Source organism: Nelusetta ayraudi, unplaced genomic scaffold (assembly GCF_046127955.1).
Source record: "Nelusetta ayraudi isolate G7.1 ecotype Tasmania unplaced genomic scaffold, CSIRO-AGI_Nayr_v1 ptg000225l, whole genome shotgun sequence".
NCBI lineage: Eukaryota > Metazoa > Chordata > Actinopteri > Tetraodontiformes > Monacanthidae > Nelusetta > Nelusetta ayraudi.
In genome coordinates, this window is record NW_027466274.1 from 32,501 (window position 1) to 45,000 (window position 12,500).

General features: G+C 52.9%; 1 protein-coding gene across 2 annotated transcripts in view; it reads left to right on the plus strand.

Annotated features, from left to right (window-relative positions):
* Positions 1-27: 27 nt before the first annotated feature.
* jarid2b (jumonji and AT-rich interaction domain containing 2b) overlaps positions 28-12,500 on the plus strand; it is a 47,865-nt gene continuing 35,392 nt past the window's right edge. For both annotated transcript variants that reach the window (XM_076016385.1, XM_076016386.1), the window contains exons 1-3: positions 28-168; positions 1,334-1,457; positions 8,168-8,297. In XM_076016385.1, coding sequence (XP_075872500.1) covers positions 163-168; positions 1,334-1,457; positions 8,168-8,297 — 260 coding nt within the window. In that variant the 5' untranslated portion in view covers positions 28-162. The remainder of the gene's footprint in view (positions 169-1,333; positions 1,458-8,167; positions 8,298-12,500) is intronic.

Genomic DNA, 12,500 nt, shown 5'->3' on the forward strand with positions numbered 1-12,500 from the left:
AGTCATTAGCATTGTTCAACATCAAACACTGCCGCCGCCGCTGCTGCTGCTGCTGCTGCTGTGCAGCGGAGGTTGCAGGGCGGACGCTCATTGCTAAAGAGGCTTTTAACGGCGCTTTGCACGGCGATGTTTTCCCGCTGCACCGCTGACCGAGCATGAATTATGCCGGTATATATATATATATATATATATATTTATTTTATTTTTTTTGCAAACCAGCTGCTGCGCTACAATGAGCTCGGCACAATTCACATGTTATTTGCCGATGTGATCGAAAGCGATGGGGCGGGGGGGGGGTATGGCTGTGTGTGAGATCCGGTGCCCCCCCCTCTCTCTCCCGGACTGAAAGGCCGAGGTCTCCCCGGCGAAGGGAGATTAGTGAATCTCTCGGCCGTCCCATGATGCCTTTTTCATGGGCTTCCTCGGCCATTCATCACGCTGCTCGCCCTCCGTCCCTCGCCTTGCATTGTCATGCTAATGCCGCCGCCCCGTGCTCGCCACCGCCGGCTAATATGCTATGTTATGCTAATGCGGTGTCGCGCTAAATGTCGGCGACGGCGCCGTCGAGGGACGTTCGGGCGAAAACACAATGAGTCAGGAAATTTTTTTTTTTTCTTTCTCTCCCGTCCTGCGGAGACGTCGTCTGTTTGTGTTCAATGGGCTTGAAGGCAGGCGGTATAAAAACTGCTGCTTACTTTCTGTTTACATGTTTTGTTGTTGTCGTGTTGCATTGTTCCAAAATGCTAATCCGGCTCCGAGGCCACGAGGCCTTTTTTTTTTTTTTTTTTGGTCTTTAGGCAAACAAAGCGCAAACTGGAAATGGGGGGGGGGGAGGAGGGAATAACAGACAGTGCCGATGTTAGCGTCAAACCATGTGTTACCGCTTGTTGTCACATCCCCACTTTTTGGACATTGAAGGAGTCGCTTGGAAATAAAGTTGTTTTTTTAAATCTCCGATTGGCTTTGAGAATGAACGCATCTGGCAAGAAACACCTTTCTGACGTCACTACGGGATCTATATCTCACTCCCACCGCCCTAAAGGCCACAGTCATGGCTTGCTTTTGTCCTCTTCCAAACTTGCACAACAAACATAAATGTGTTCATGACAACAAAGCATCAGGAAGCTAACACAAGAGGATTTGTTGCCGGAGGCTGTAAACACGAGGCTAAATGTGGTGTTTACTTTGTGTGGGTGCTTCGTCATGCGCGGCTTCTTCTCCCTGCTTGATGAACAGGATGAGGTTTAATACAGGACCATTTTGAATGCCACCGCTTCTCCCTTTGACAACCTTGTATTCACCGTGTTTCTCTTGTTTTTCCCCCCTTGTGCAGGATGACAGTGATGGGATCCCCTGGTCGGAGGAGCGGGTTATGCGAAAGGTGCTTTACCTCTCCCTCAAGGAGTTCAGGAGTGCGCAGAAACGGCAGCTGGACGACGGAACTCCCAACTCCAATGGTAAATAAATCCCTTCGCTTTGTGAGTTCGCCGTGAAAAATAGGAGGAGGGACCTGTTTTAAAAAAAAATATGTATATATATTTTCCACGTTGATGGTGTTCTGGAGCATCCGTGCGCTGTCCGAGCGGCTGGCTGAGCGGTCAGCCTGAATAGAAGAAGATCAATGGCATCTTTTTTAAATAAAGAGCCGTTCAAAGATGTGCTTTAATACAGCGATTTGACTGGTCAGCGTGGGAGGCGAGGAAGCAGCGGGCTTGTTGTGAAGTCGGTGCCGGTCCGCCTCGCGCCGCTCATCCCTCCTTCCTGACCGCTCTTCGTCAGTCCGGCTGCTTCTGTGTGGTCGGTCGGTCGTTTTCTTGCTCTGTGTTGTGGGCTCAGTGGGCCGCCAGTCCTGCCTTTAACCCCCCCCCCTCCCCCTTCAGCACGTTCAGCGTGGCCTCAGCCAGAGCGTGAAACAGTTTGTGTGAAAATGTTCCTCACACAGTCACAGACGGCTGTCTCAAGGCTCGTTTAGCCCTCTGTTTGTAGCCTCTTGCTAAAAAAGACTAGAGGCAACACTCTGGGACAGGTCCTGGCGCCCCATTGTGACATCACAAGAGGCCGTTTGTCAGAAACACAGGTTTTTAAACATGTTTTCTGGAAAGCCGGGCAAAGCAAAATAAGTAAAGAGAAGAAGAAGAAGAAGAAGAAGAGGAAAAGAGTTTTGTCCTTTCAGCTCACAGGCGGGATTGATAAAGATTATCTTGAGATTAAGAGACTTTTGCATAATACGGGGCCTTTCAAGTCAGGCTCCTGGTTGACTTTCTTTGATGTCAGTGATATGCGGCAGCAGCAGCAGCATAACAGCTCAAATCAGGCCATTTATTTCTGGCCTGCAGTGACTCGCACTGCTCCGTCAGTTTTGCAGCCTGAAGGCCAGCAGCAGCAGCAGCAGCAGCAGCAGCTCCAGGCTGGAGCAGCTCCAGGAGAGAGGGAGGGAGGGAGGGAGAGAAGAGAGAGAGAGAAGAGAGAGAGAGAGAGAGAGAGAGAGAGAGAGATTTTGGGTGATGGTGGAGGTTGTTTGGAAGAGAGCTGCCACCGTTTCTTTGTTCAACATCGGTGTTCCCAGACTGGGGGAATTAAAAAAAAGAGTGAAAAGGGGGAGGGAGGGAGGGAGGAAAAACGGGTGAGATTTGAAGTTCACACGGGGCCTCTGAAGCTTTTCTCCACCGACATTAACAGGATCCAGACAATCCTGGGCGAAGTCACACAGTCATCCTGGTGGGGGGGGGGGGGCGCTCCTTTGAAATGTAGCTCCTCCTTTTATACCTCACCTCTTTATTTCATTCTTTATCTATCCACCCCCCCACACACACCTTGGTCGGTGCTGAGCAGCAGCAGCAGCAGCAGCAGCAGCAGCAGCAGCGTCTCCTCCTCCTCCTCCTCCTCCTCCTGCTTCCTGCCTCCAGCTGCAGCTCTCTGGGGCCTTCTAAGCCTCCGCGGGTAGCCGACCTTATCGCCTGACTAAAAATGACTGCTTAGAAAAGCGTCTGCAGGCGGCCGATGGACGGCAGCCCTGACACAAAAGCCAGCCAGGAGGCGCCGAGTGGCCGAGTCCTGCTGCTGCGGAGCTCACTGGGTGGAGCGGGAGGAAGAGGAGGAGGTTCGGACCATCGGCACTATTTCCCCTCCTCCTCCTCCTCCTCCTCGTCCTCCTCCTCCCTCTCCTCCCCTTTTGCACAGAACATTGTGGTGAGTCTGTCAGCCATTTTGGAGGATCAGGCTCAGCAGCGTGAGCGACATCCTGAATGCCCCCCCCCCCCTTATCTCCCTCTCCCGCTGCTTTTCCGAGGACTCTGTCTTCCCAGAGTCGTTCCCTGCAGGCTGGCGCGTGCCGGCGGCTGGAGGAGCGTCGGCACGCGCGGGTTGGCGTGGAAACCACCAGCCATCTTGGACGGATGGACGGAGCGTGCACGTGCACGTGGCCTGATGCGCAGCTGATTGGACGCCAGCGTCCTGCCTGCTGCCTGAGGGAGCGTCTGATAGTTGGAACACAAACGCTTGCCTGTCTTTGTGTGTCAGTGTCAGCACAAAGCAAGCAACACCAATGGCTGCCCTGCGGGGGGCGCTCTTTGTGGCGCCGCACAAGGCCGCTGTGTGTGTGTGTTTAGAGGTCGAGGCTTTTGCTGACCTCTGCTTTCGCTGGTTGTGGCTCGGTGATGGTCATGTGACCTCTTGGCGCGACAAACCCTTGTGTTCATCCAAACACTTGGATCACATCAGGGTGTCTTTCCTGGGTGTCATGTGACCCCCCCGCCCCCCCCACCCCACCCTCTCTCTCGCCTGTTCACCCACAAGCAACTCTGTGCCTGTGCAGCCTGCAGGCAGCAGCACTGAGGGGGGTGTGGCCGCCGTCAGTCAGTCAGGTGTGTGTGTGACAGTCTATCTCTCCACCCACCCTGCCTTTCTTTTTCTTTTCCTTCAGTCTTCCTTCCTTCCTTCCTTCCTTCCTTCCTTCCTTCTTCTCTCCAGCAGTCCTGGCAGCAGCCGTCCATCACACCTGCTGCTTGTCCAGCTCGTCGGCCGCCTGCGTTATTTAACAAATGACATTAGCTGGCCACGCCCCCCGCCATTAGCCATCTCCCAGCGTCCCTGCACCTTTCCGGCTGTGTCTCCCTGGATGCAGGCTTCCATTACACATCAATAGGACTCTGGTTACCCCCCCCCCTCCTCGCCCTCCTCCATAATGTCCCTCCGTCCGTCCGTCTATCCGTCTGCCTCTTTCGCGCCGCTGCCGCCGTTTCCATCCCTCTTTTCCGCTTCCTGTCTTCCGCCCCCACCCACGGCATCCATCACCGTCCCTCCTCCCTCCCTTCTCCCCTCCTCCCTCCCTCCCTTCCTCTCAGTGTCCTATTTTCCCACCCTTTCCTTTGCCGACTCGCTCTAATCACTGAGGCTGGATCATCTTCCATTTTTTTCTTCTCTCCCTCTTTTTTTTTTTTAACTTCCCCTCCCTCTCCATTTTCCTGAGTGCTATTGATGGAGGCGCTGGCCGCAGTCCAAGAGCCACAACAGCGGGTGGGGGGGGGGGGGGGGGGGGAGACACAACGACGAAGAAGAAACCAAAGCATCCCTCTCCAGCCGAGAGAGAGAGAGAGAGAGAGAGAGAGAGAGAGAGAGAGAGAGAGAGAGAGAGAGAGAGAGAGAGAGAGAGAGGCTCCGTCCTCTCTTCCATCCTTTTCTTCCTTATTTCTACGATTCTGTTGTTTGTTTTTTTTTTTTTATTCTTGCCCGCTTCAGATTTACAGCCTTGGAGATTCTCAAAGCAGATGCCGTGTTTGCCGCAACTCCACATTGTTCTCGCGTGGTGCTGCTTTTGTTCTGGCTTGCGGCCACGCTCGCACACCGTGTTTTCTACCACTTTTGGAAGGAAGGAGCCGGCGTGTTTCTGGTGGTGGGGGAGGAGGAGGGGGGTTGGGGTGAGAAATCCTCTCGCCAGGCGGGCGGGCATCTGTAGGATCTGTGTCTGCTTTGGAAAAACAAGACAGGAAAATAATAAGGGAGCCTGGGAACTATGGAGACTATGGGGAATTTCCTCCACGAGAATCAAACTCAACTCTGTTCCCTTTTCTTTCGGACAGAATCATCCCACAGTTTTTAATGGCACCCAGCAGGAGTTGTTTTTTTTTTTTTTTGGGGGGGGGGGGGGGGGCTTTCTGCAACTTTGAGTCATTCTCTGCAGTTTTGCTGCCGTTTAATCCTCGCAAGCCGAGGATGCGCCGCCGCCATGAATCTGTTTGTCCTCGTGCTGATTGGCTCTCAGCGGCGGCGGTGGCGGGGAGGAGGCGGCTTCCGTTAAACACTGGAATTTGAGTGAAACCTCCAAGTGGGACGCCGTGTTTAGCGTCTCCTCCTCCCCCCTCCCCACCCCGCCCCCCCCGGTCTGCCAGACACCCCACAACAACTCTCTGGCTTCCCAGGAGTCCCAGCCCTGCCCCTCACATGGCCGCTCATGTGCAACCAGCATATGTCAGACAACTCAGTGGAGGACCGGCGGGGGACACCGGGAGAGAGTGGGCGGAGAATCGGGCTCCCTGTCTGTCTGTCTGTCTGTCTGTCTGTCTGTCTGTCTGTCCCTCGCCGATCTGCTGGGACGTCACGCGTCACTCGTCGTCTGAGCGCAATTAAAGCTAATGAGCTATTTCATTTTGTTGTTTCTCCCCCGGATAGAAACGCAAAGCAGAAAGCAGAGCAACAGCCAGGAGCCGCCGTCCACCTGAAGGCAGCAGCTGCTGGGCCCGTGAAGCACTTTTACACGGCAGTAACAACAGCAATTATCTCTGCACTCCCACCACGTTAGAATTGAAATAAAAGGCCTTTAAATATAAACTTAATGATAAGGAAAAACTCTTCACTAAGCAGAAAGGCTTGGAACACGGCTACAGAAAGACCAGTAAGGCAATGCAATGCAATGCAAGGCAGCTTTATTTATAGAGCACCTTTCATACACAAGGCAGCTCAATGTGCTTTACACGATTAACATTTGAAAACATTTTCAAAGCATTTAGAATAAACAACAGAGCTCAGCCTTCGAAGAGAAATATGCAGAGAACAGAACGACAGATTGAAAAGCACCAACAGAGCAGTCAGGAGATTCCAGTGAGGGAATATTCCAAGCGTTGCCTTGTCGTTGTGATGCAGCCAAGCTGTGCACTCCCTCCTCCGAGGTCCACTTGCATCAACTGTCAGTCTGCCTCTGTCAGCCACAATCAAACTGCCGTGGGTTCTCTTTTTAATCGCTGCGTTCAAATCAAAGGTTGACCACGATCCCCACTTTACTGCGTCCAAAGGTCCAAGTTGCAGCGCTCCAGGAAATGTTGCCACCCTACGTACAGTATAGGAGGAATTCCATTCATGCCTGTGAAGGCGTTGGCCAGTGCAGAGCAGTGACTGATGCCTTTCACTCGCTGAACTTTGGTCCCAAAGGGAACCTGAGGTTTGATTTTTTTTGGCTTAATTCCCGCTGATCTGCGACACTCTGGGCCCGGCTCACCGTTCCTCCCTGTGGAATTCCCACCATCCGTCGTGGAATTCTGCAGCTTTCTGAGGCCGCGTGTCCTGCTGGATCAGAGCCTCTGGGCGGCGCGCTGATCCGCTGATTCACCGCGGGCCTCCGCAGCGCCCGGGCTTGTCGGGCCGCCGCAGCCTCCCGCCGGCCCACAGGATGTCGTTCAAGTCGCCACTCATCCCGTCTCCTCTGCCCTCATTATCTCAGTGTATCTGCGGGAGCCGCCCGCCATTAGCCCTTTTTACGACGCGGGGCGAGCGACGCGGCTCTTTGCTCCTCGCTGCGTCACCGCCATGGAATGTTTTTTTCTTTTCTTTTTCCCTGTGAGAGCCAAACGGCCGAGTGACGCGGCAGCGGCGAAGGGGAATGTGAGCGAAGGAGTTGTGACAGTGGAACTCCCGGTTAGACAAACCACCCAGGGCGTCAGCGCCCAGTGACTCACTGCTACTCTGTCTTCTTCTTCTTTTCCTCTCTCCCATCGTCAATCAGTTCATAACAAGCGTGCCTGCCTGTCGGCCGCGAGCGTGTGTCAAAACAGGCTGGAGGCGGTGGAGACGGTGCCGGGCCGCTGCTGCCGGGCCGCTGCTGCCGGGCCCTCTGCTGAGTCGTTGGCCAAGAATTGACCGCAATCAGCGACTGCAAAGGCACAATTTAGCGGCGGGGCAGCGAGCGCGAAGGCCCTCTGTCTTAATCTGTCTTGCCCCACTTTGGCCTGTTGATCACCCCCCCCCTGTGATGTCACAAAGGGCCCCGCTGTCTCGCCCAGTTCAGTGACTCACACCCCTCACGGCTAAACACGCCTGGCTGGTTTCAGCCGATCCATGAAGTTCCTGCTGTTTAATTCAGATTTCTCTGTACTTTATATCTGCTTTAATGCTCACCAGCCAAGCTGCTGCTGCTGCTGCTGCCGCTGCTGCTGCTGCTGCTGCTGCTGCTGCTGCTGCCGCTGCTGCCGCTGCTGCTGCTGCCGCTGCTGCCGCTGCTGCTGCTGAATCACTCCCTCCTCCCGCCGGTTGCCAGTTCTGCCCACGAGGCCTCGCCGGCCCTCTTTAATTTGCTTGTCTCTCTTAATTACTGCCGACTTGCAGCGCCTCCGCTTGACCTGATTTGAGTCCTGCTTGAATGTTGTTGCCTTTTGATTCAGGAGCCTGTCTGCGTTGTTTGTGCTGAGCCGCTCGCTAAATATTTAATAAGGAGAGACGACGGTGGGTCGGTCGGTGTCGGCCAGAATCTCAGCGCCTACGGCTTTTTGTGTCTATTATTTTCTTTTTCTGGAAGTGGGGGGGAGAGAGAGAGAGAGAAATAGCAGCCAATAACGCGGCTCACCCATCTCCAGTGGAAATATGCGTCTGTGTTTTTCTTGGTGTCATATTCTGTGCGTCGCCTTCGAGACTTTGCGCCGTGTTTCCTCCTCCAGTTTATCAGCTGGTCTTTATCTCCCCGCCCGCCACTCGTCACAGCCCTGCTGTCTGCTCCCTGCAGACAAAGAGACTTCAGTCGTAATCTCAGCCAAAAATAAGGGGAAAAAAAGCTTCCACTCGACTCTTGTACAACTTGCTAAACGCTATCAGGAGCAACGCAAGCAATGGAGTTTGTGGAGTGTAATATTCCCATGAATCACCCTCCCTTCACCAAGCCTCCCCCTCCTCTGCCCCCCTGCAGGTGCTTCTCTTCTCGCCAACGGGCAGCTGAACGGCTCAGGGTCAAAGGGCGGCCACAAGGACGACGGCTCCCTGCGCTCTCAGGGCCTGGATGGCGGCAAGTACGGCGAGGACGGGCCGGCCAAGAAGAGGTGAGTGTGTGTGTGCGTGCGTGTGTGTGTGTGTGTGTGTGTGTGTGTGTGTGTGTGTGTGTGTGTGTGTTGCCAGAGTGCAGATGTGGCTGAAGCTCCTCCTCAAGGATGTCAGAGAGTCGTGATTGGACGGCGCCTCCTGAATGGGCTTCATATCTTTTTAAATGACTTCATTCATTCACTTTGTCCTGGCTGTTGATTGGTTGGTTGGCTGTGTTGCCGTGGCTCCCATTGGCTGCACTGGGTTTTCCTCCGGCCTGGTGTTCTTGTTGAATGGCGTCAGAAAACAGGAATGCAAACCAAAAATCTAAAGAATAAACAACAACAACGACAACAACAACAACAACACCTTTCCAAATGAGTCAGCAGAAGTTGTGGTTGGGCTCCTGTGGGTTGTTGTCCTGCTGCTGCTGCTGCTGTGTGTGCACTGAACTGTTGATGCCAAGAGGAGCAAAAAGGAGTGGATGGATGTCTAGCATCATCTTCATCATCTTCATCATCTTCATCATCATCATCATCATCATCATCATAATGATGATAATAATAATGATAATATAGAGAAGCCCTGCCAGCTCTGGCTTCCTCCCTGTCAGTCAGAGTGAGTGGCTGGAGGAGCAGTGGACTGCGGAGCAGCGCTCTGGGAAGCAGCGCTCTGGGAAGCAGCGCTCTGGGAAGCAGCGCTCTGGGAAGCAGCGCTCTGGGAAGCAGCGCTCTGGGAGAAGATGATTTTCCAGTCACTCCAGTGTTCGCAGATTAAAATGGCGGCTCTGCTCCTCGTTTTTCTTCCTCTTTCTTTCATTCGTCCCTCCGACAGACGCGCACGCGCACGCGCACAGACACACGCTCACATTGACGGGCCATCAAAGCATCAGTGTAAAGCAAAGGGGGCGGAGTCAGCGAGGGCCGGGCCGGACCGCAGCAGATGTCCCTCTGTAATGAGCGGCTCATACAGGCTCCATTCAGAGCGCCGAGCACCTGCCGACGCCGTCCTGCGCCGCTCCGTCACCCGATACTGTACCACCCCCCCCCCCCCCAATCTGAGGCTGCTTCTTCCAGCAGCTTTCATCTACCTGGCCTGGAATCACAGGGAGCGGTGGAGCGGGAGGCTGCTGCTGCTGCTGATGATGATGATGATGATGATGATGGGAATTAAAAGTTTCTTCTTTCCCTAAAAAAAAAGAGGGGAACCTTGAAGACTGGATGTGAAAAGAAAAGGCAGGAATTAAGAGAGGGCGTGTGTGTGTGTGTCTATAAAATAATAATAATAATAATAATAATAATAAAACTTTATTTGTACAGCGCTAAATCACAACCAATGGCGTCTCAAAGCGGGAGAATTGTCATGATGCTCGCTTCTGATTTGTTGCCTTTGTTGAGTTTTCTTGAGAGCTCAGTGGAGCTGCGCTGCTGAGAGAGAACTCCGTGATGTTGGACTGCAGCTTCTGCTTCCAGTGCCGTGTTGCAGCGTGTGCGTTAGCCACCGCCTCCAGACAGAACTCAGTCAGTCAGTCAGTCAGTCTGCGTTCCCTTCTAGCGGCAAAGCTTTGGCCACTTGAGAAGGACGTGCTGACCACCACACACACCCAACACACCACAGAGCTCACACACCTCCAGAGACGCTCCCATCATTTCCTGCCCGCCTTTTGAAAAGTCCTCAGTCGGGATGTTTTCCAGAGGCGGGTCGATGTGTAAACGCTGCAGAGTCGGTCGGCAACGACGCCTTTTATTGACAGGTTTTCATTTTGGAAAGGTTGATGATCTGGTCTGATCACATCACACAATGCTATTATATAACCAACCTGACTCATGTCATGTCAACACACAAACTGCAGACAGTCAGAGCCTGGAGCTGTGAATGCAGCTGGACTGCTCTGCTAGCTGCACTGCTAGCTGCACTGCTAGCTGCACTGCTAGCTGGAGAAGATGTTGACAACAGCAGCAGCTCAGAACTGCAGCGCTCGCTGTAATCACCTCTGCAACTTCCTCACGCTGAGTTCACTGGAAGGCCAGGCTGATCCATTTTTTATTAGTCACACACACACACACACACACATACACACACACCAAGCGCTGAATAAAGAAAGGCTCTTTATCAGATGCTAATGAAACACGAGCTTAGCCAGTGCCTGGCGTTGCCTCATGCCCTCTTAAAAAGCTTATTTTGTGTGTGTGTGTGTGTGTGTGTGTGTGGGCCCGCCTCATGTGTGAGGTCCGACTCGGGTGCCCCCCTCGGCTTGGCTGCCCCGCTCCTCCTGAACGGCACCAAGTGAGAGGATGCCAGCTTGCTTTTACACCTGGCACCAGCCAAGAAAGCAGGAGGAGGAGCGGCGCCACCGAGGGGCTCGGCCAAACAGTTCTGCTTTTGGAGCTTGCAAAAGTTTCACAGAGCAGAGCGACAGAAAATAGAGAGGGAGAGAGAGAGAGAGAGGCGGAGACAGAAGGACAGGTGCGAGCGTTGTTTTTATTCTTTCTATTTTCTCCTGCGCCCCACCCCCCCCTGGCAGGAAGCGGCTCTCTTTAGAAGTCTCAGAGATCAACTCTGTGTTTGCCTTCCCAGGCTGCTGAGCTCGGCACCGCCGACTGGCAGCACATCCCCGCAAACATGCCAGCTCATTGTAGCCCCCCCACCCCCCCACCCCGCCTGACTATATTCCCCCATTAAAAAGAGCGTGCATGCCAAAAAACCTCAAAACACACACACACACACACACACACACACACACACACACACACACACACTGCCACTGTGGACTTGTATTCACAGGCCGGCAGAGCCGCTCGCTGCGACTTGGTTTACTGACCCAGATTCTTTCTGCACCTCTGCTCTGCTGCTGCTGCGCTTGGTTGAGGTTGGGTTTGTTTCACTGGAAATATGCTTTCAAACTTTACTGGCTTTCTTAAATAACTCTGCAGTAGCAGCAGCAGATTGCAACTCGCAGGAATTCCCTCTCATCCATTTCCATCTTATAAAATGAAAACTCTCACGGCCAGGTCCAGGACCAGGACCAGGTCCAGGACCAGGTTTTCTAGTTTGTGCTCCACTCACTCTGTTCTAGGCTTGTGCAGCTGTTTTGCAGTTCCACAGGGAAGAGGAAGGTGGCGCTGCTTGCTGCTTGGTATTGGCTGGGTTTCTACGATATTGCCAGTTTTCTGGATTCTGACTCTGCTGTTCTAACACCGGTGACGCAGTTGAACGATTATGATTATGAACTGAATGTTAGTAGTAGAGTTGAATAAAAACATTTCGCCCTCTGCTGGAGAAAAGTGGTACTTTTTTCCACCCCGGCTCAACAGACTGAAATGAAGTGTTTGAATTTGAAAAAAAAAAACTCCATTTAAAAATTGTACAGCAAAGAATGGCGATACTTATGTGAATGGATTATTTCTTTTCTCCCACCACTAATTCAAACCCTGAGGTGACAAGTAAACAAAATGTGCTAAGCACCTTTTCACCTGCTGGTGGTCTGTGGATCTCCAGCTGCTGAGCAAATTGTTATTTCTTTATCTTCTTATCTTCTTTTGTTTTTCTGTCTTTCAACGCTGTCTTTCTGTACTTGGAGAGAAAAATCCCTCTCTGGGTGTATTTTGGTTCCGTGTGAGTCACCAGGCAGAAGCTGGCGAGAGTTGTGTTTTTTTTTTTGTCCCCCCGGTGGCCGATGAGACACAAACTCTCCACGCTGAGTTTTAATGGTGTTGGAGTTTCTTTAAAAAGCCGTGTGATGAAGTGAAGAGAGTGGATCACAAGTGGAGTGGAACTCTTAAGCAAACTTCTCTCTCTCTCTCCCTCTCTCTCTGTACATCTCTCTCTCTCTCTACCTTTCTCTCCCTCTCTCTCCCTCTCTCTCTGTCTCTGTCTCTCTCTCTCTCCCTCTCTCTGTACATCTCTCTCTACCTTTCTCTCCCTCTCTCTCTCTGTCTCTCTCTCTCTCTCTCCCTCTTTCTCTGTACCTCTCTCTCTCCCTCTCTCCCTCTCTCTCTACCTTTCTCGCTCTCTCTCTCTCTCCCCCTCTCTCTCTGTACCTCTCTCTCTCTCCCCCCCCCCCCTCTCTCTCCCCCCCCTCCCTCTCTCCCTCTCTCTCTCTCCGCTGAACCCCACTTTTGGCTGCCTTTGAATGCGTGGCTCTCTGTTGTGGCAGCCAAGACACACACGCTCACACTCAGCTGCCGCCGCTTGTTTTGTTTCCACTTAATGAATGCCAAGTG